Source organism: Podarcis gaigeae (genome assembly GCF_964106915.1).
Source record: "Podarcis gaigeae genome assembly, chromosome: 13".
Classification (NCBI taxonomy): domain Eukaryota; kingdom Metazoa; phylum Chordata; class Lepidosauria; order Squamata; family Lacertidae; genus Podarcis; species Podarcis gaigeae.
In genome coordinates, this window is record NC_139689.1 from 13,566,833 (window position 1) to 13,572,366 (window position 5,534).

The window sequence follows — 5,534 nt, forward strand, 5'->3', positions numbered from 1 at the left end:
GGCAGCATGACCAATTATCAGAGATGATGGGAGTTGTGGTCTAGCAATATTTGGAGGGTCACAGGTTCCTTGCTCTTGCCTGAAGGGGAGCAATTCTTAAAGGGTATTTCCTCGCAAATAGTGAGTGTAGAATATTATGACAAAGGAGAAAACGAGAGAGGGTATATTATGGAAGGGTGCTGATATTTGTTACATTAAAAATGCTTTAAAAATAAAGAAAAACCTAATGGACCAATTAAAACCTTCTGGCCCTTTGTTTTGTTACACCCCTCCTTTTTTTTTTGTAAACTATAAAATAAAAAATATTTCATAACAAGAGAGATTGTACTGCCACACATTCCTTATTTCATTTTAAGAATCTATGATAAAACGTTCCCTGTCTTCACAAACAATAGGCTCTCCGTGTCCAGGTAGAATTTTCTTTTAAAAATCTACTCCTACACAAAAGAAAATGCTGTCAAAGTGCTGTCAAAGTGCATGTTCACCCATGAAAAGAGAGTTTGTGTACAGCTAGGGCTGTCTGCTAAAAAGCCTGTGGGCTTTCTGTTGTGACAGCATATTATATCTTCTAGGAGTAAAACAACAGTACTTGCAATAAGTAACCCAAACCACTGAAATGCCTAAGGAATAAACCAATGTTTGATATTTTATATAAACCACTTTTGGTGTTTGGGCAGAAGGATGGTGTATAAATGCAATGCAATGTAACACAGTCAAGGAATAATATATTTATTAAAACTGCGTATTTCAAAACAGCTGATGTGCTTGGCAGACTGAAAGACTGAGATGGCCTAAATATAAAAAGCCGACTCTTTTTTGTCCTGAAGGCCATATTCATCCTTTGCCAACTGACCAGGTGCTTTGGTCACTTCAACTCTCTCCCTCTCCACAGCCATGCAGCTTCACTGCCGATGGTCAAACTGATCAGCAAGGAGGGGGTGATTTGTATCACCATTAGGGCGCAGGGCCATTCAGAGAGGTTGATGGAAGTAAATGCTAATTTTATAAGTCCATGTGTATTTTTCACTTGTGGTAGTAAGTTCGATTGTTCAGCAGTGTGCTGTGTAAAGAAGTGCTTCCTTTTCAGCTCCATTGGATGAACCCGGGTTCTGGAATTAGGAGAGAAGGAGGAAAACTTATCCCTGTCCACTTTACCCACACCTTGTGTGCAAGGGGAACTGTAAATAAAATAAAAGTTTGCTGCTTTTTTGTGTCAGCCATCACAGGGGGCCTCTGCAAGCTGCCTAACGGCAGGCTTGGCCTTGAGTGGAAACCCGTCCAGAAAGCCTTGACAGAAGACTTCCCAAGGCAGCCTTCATCTCTTTGTTCTTCAAAGCATAGATAGCTGGGTTCAGCAAGGGGGTGATGGAAGTGTAGAAGACAGAGAGTACCTTATCAATCATGAACCGGGTGTACGGACGCAAGTAAATAAACATAATAGGTCCAAAGTACATGGTGACCACAATGAGGTGAGATGTACATGTGGAGGCAGCCTTGGTGGTCCTTTCAGAAGAGGCCCGGGAGCAGACTGTGTAGAGAATGAATCCATACGAGAGAAGCAAGCCAATGAAACACACCAGTGACAAAATGCCACTGTTGGTGACCATCATGACTTCCAGGGGGTAGGTGTCAGTGCAGGCCAACTTGATGACCAAGGGGAGGTCACAATAGAAGCTGTCCACCTGATTGGGTCCACAGAAAGGCACATTAATGATGAAAGCCAATTGCACAGTAGCATGAAGGAGCCCACCAGCCCAGGAGGCAAGGAGAAGTGCCATGCAATGGCGTCGGTTCATGAGAGAGGCATAGCGGAGAGGATGGGAGATGGCCACATACCGGTCATAGGCCATAACAATCAGCAGGAGCATCTCAATGCCTCCAAAGAAGTGGAGGCAGAAGATTTGTGTCATGCAGCCATGGAAGGAGATGACATGGTGCTGGGCAAGGTAATCAAAGAGAGATCTTGGAGTGGCAAAGGAGCACAGGCAGAGGTCCAGGAAAGCCAAATGAGCCAGCAGAAAGAACATGGGTGAGTCTGAAAGACGGTGATCCCTGAAAATCGCGAAGATGATGAGAGTGTTGCTGAAGAGAGTACCAATGTAGAGGAAGAGGAAGAAGACAAATAAGATGAGTTGGAATTCCCTGGTTTCAGAGAGGCCCAGTAGGACAAACTCGGTCGTCAGGGTCTGGTTTGACCACAGCATTCCCTCCTTGTGTATCACTGTGCAAATTGGGCAGAAAGGAGAGAGTAATGAGATACTTGCTTCACAGTTTTAGGTGAAATCAGCAAAGGGTGTGTCTTGTGTGTCATTCTTCTCAGCTGGGTGCTGAGACTCCAGTCTGAGTGGTCCATACATTAAATAATAATAATAATTTTTATTTATATCCCACCCTCCCCAGCCGAACCCGAGCTCAGAGCGGCTAACATCAAATGTATAACACATTAACATGTGTACATGTATAACACATTATTGCAGGACTTATAGTGATTCAGACTGTTCCCCGATCTAACTTACTATTGTTTGTATGAGGAACCAGGGATGGAGAATATGTGACTTTTGTGCTTGGTTGGTGTGTTAAAAATTTGTGGAAACTTCAATAAGAATTTATTTTTTTAAAAAAGAGAATATGTGGCTTTTCAGGTGTTGCAGAACTCCAACTTCCTTTCTCTTTGACCACTGACAAGGCTGGCGGATAGGATGCTGGTAGGATGAGTCCTACCAATATCTGAAGGGTCATAGGCTTCCTGTCTTTGATTTATTTATTGTTATTTCCTTTATTCGACCGATAGTCAGAAATAAAACACAGAAATAAAACACAATACAGAATTATGAACTAAAACATCATAGGGGTACATGAATAAGGTAGGGCCACAGCACTAAACCTCTCACAGATAACCCACATCAAGGCATTCAATTGTACGTTTCCGACGCTTGAGTGCCAGGAAAAGAAATTTAGCCACTGACAAAGTTGTTTTCCTAGAAGACTTATTTAGCAGATATGCTGTCTGCTTTCCTCTTTGTCGGGGACTGAGCTGGGGTAAGTATGGGGTTATAAGATGCTGTCTTAAATCGTTGTAGAAGGGACAGCTCAGTAAAATGTGCTCTGTGGATTCTACCTCACCCAACACACAATGGCATAATCTCTGGTCATATGGGACTCCTCCATATCTTCCCTTCAGAACCGCCGAGTCAAGAACATTCAGCCTAGCCGCGGTAAATAGTCTGCGGTATTCCACGTAGTGGATATCCGCCAGGTAGCGATTTATATGTTACTGCCTTACATTGAGTCATAGTTGGAGCAATGAATAAATCATACATGCCACAAAAAAGAAAGGCTGACTATCCAAGGTGCAGTTTGCTCAAGTCCATCAGTTGTGTGTCAAAGAAACCATCAGGCTTAGGTACTGGACAAGTAAGAAATTGCTTAGAAATGGACAACATATTGAGAAACCTGCAATCATATTCCCTCATGTTTTGAATAAAAGAAGGGAATTGAATAAAAGAAGGCACTCTGGACCACATTTTGTAACATTATTAGAGTAAAAAAAGAAGTATGTCAAATCAATGCTTGAGAAATAGAGAAAGAATGTTGCAGAGAATAGATGAACAGATAAAACTAGTGCAGGTTCCGAAAGGAGGTGAATTGCAAAGGTTAAACATAAACAACCAAACTGAAATAGAGAGATAGTAATAGGAGTCATGGGAATGAAGTAACTTCCCAACAGATTTTTTTTATTTCTTTACTTTCTCCCATGGCATGGCCACTGACTTTCCTTTTATTCCTTTTCATTTTTTTCCCTTTTGAGGTCTTTTCTTTATTTCCCTCCTCTTTATATTTAAATTTATATACTACCGTTCATTCAAAGATCTCAGGGCGGTTGAACTGTACAGACTTCACCTCATCTTTTGTATGCCAGTAACAGAATGAATTGAATTCCTGCCCCTGTAAATCCCAAAGGGTGAAATTCCCATAATAAAATGTGTGGGAATGCAAGTTCAATGAGAAAGGAGAAAGTCAATTTTATATTTCTTCAGAAAACTAGTGTAGGTTTTTTTTTGTCTTTTAGAAAGATCAGAAGCTGCCATATATTGGGTCAGATAGTATCCATTTAGCTTAGTACTTGTCTACATTGACAGGAAGCGGCTTTTCAGGGATTCAGACAAGAGAAAATTCACAACTCTACTTGGAGATTCTGGGGATCAAACCTGGGACCTTCTAAGTGCAGATCAGATGGTTCATCACTGAGCTAGGCCCCTTCTCCATCTTATCAATTCCTCTAAAATATACTGTCCTTCCTAAAGTTTTGTCTGCACACCAACTAGACATTTTCCTAAGAAACAGACCATTTTCCAAAAGGCAATATAACCCTATGGGGTGCCTGGAGCACAGAAAGGCCATTGGAACTCTTCAGAGCTGAAGGAGGAGATTGAATAAGATTCTAGGGGGATGTTAGCCTCCGGAGGAGACCATGAAGAAGAAAGCAGGAGCTGTGCCCTCACAATGCAGCTTTTATTTAGCACCACCTCCACCACTACTGGGTCAGGTGAAAGAAAGTGGATCTCAGCACCGTGAGAAGCAGATATGACAGACGTTGAATGTACCCCTTTGTCTACCTTCATTACTAAACTGCATCCACTCCTATTGTGCAGTTTAAAGACTGGCCTTAAAATTGTACGCCCAACTGAGGTTTAACTTTTGCTTCCCCCTCCCTTTTCATATCTATCCTTGACCTTGGTTCCACCCCCCCTTTCTAATAAGGTATATTTCAATAAATGTGGGGTGGTGAGTTTGAAGCCAGATCTTTTCCCTCCTCACAGTTGTTTGAACCCTGCTCCCCTTGTTCCCTGCACATAAAAGGTTGTTGGAAATGAAAGTAGAGTTGCCACAGTTATCTATTCTTGGTGACACTCTGACGGATCTAATTTTGTAGACGTTAATAGAAGAGAAGAAAATGTTGCTCTGTGGAGTGTCTCAGTGTCTTAGCTACCCAGCTACCCATCTCTCCCCTCCATTCTCCCCCTCCCAGTTTTCCATCTCCCCACTGCCACCACACAATCCCAGAAAAGGATGTTAGAACTCTTGTGACCACTGGGCATGTTCAGACCTCACTGGGCTGTTTGGAGGTGGATTTTGTTTCCCCTCCTTAAGAAGACCAGGGAACCCTCTTGGATCAAGCCAGTGACTCATCTAATCCAGTGTACTACTCTCACAGTGCCCAAACAAACTCTTTTGGGAAACCCACAAAGGAGACCTGCACAGAAAAGCACTCTCCCCCCCTCCTGCATTTTCCTGCAGCTGAAAGAGTACTCAGCTAGTTGGTCATAAATTGCATTCACATGTCAGTTTATTCCATTTCTCTAACTGTTCATTTCCACATTATATTTGAGCTTTCACACAACACAAAAGCTACTTCCAGAACTATAGTTGAACATAGCAAAACCTTGGTGCTAATTTCTGTGCTGTTTGCTGGCAGAAAAAAAATCCTTTGCAAATAATACAGAAACAAGGGCTAAACATCTGCTATACCCTTC

The 5,534-nt window shown here is 42.2% G+C and overlaps 1 protein-coding gene across 1 annotated transcript; it reads right to left on the minus strand.

Annotated features, from left to right (window-relative positions):
* Positions 1-1,182: 1,182 nt before the first annotated feature.
* Positions 1,183-2,353, minus strand: LOC310828951 (olfactory receptor 4K14-like). The gene has a single exon (XM_083707070.1). It carries the CDS (start codon positions 2,202-2,204, stop codon positions 1,245-1,247), a length of 960 nt encoding a protein of 319 aa, XP_083563196.1. The 5' UTR covers positions 2,205-2,353; the 3' UTR covers positions 1,183-1,244.
* Between the last annotated feature and the right edge of the window lie 3,181 nt (positions 2,354-5,534).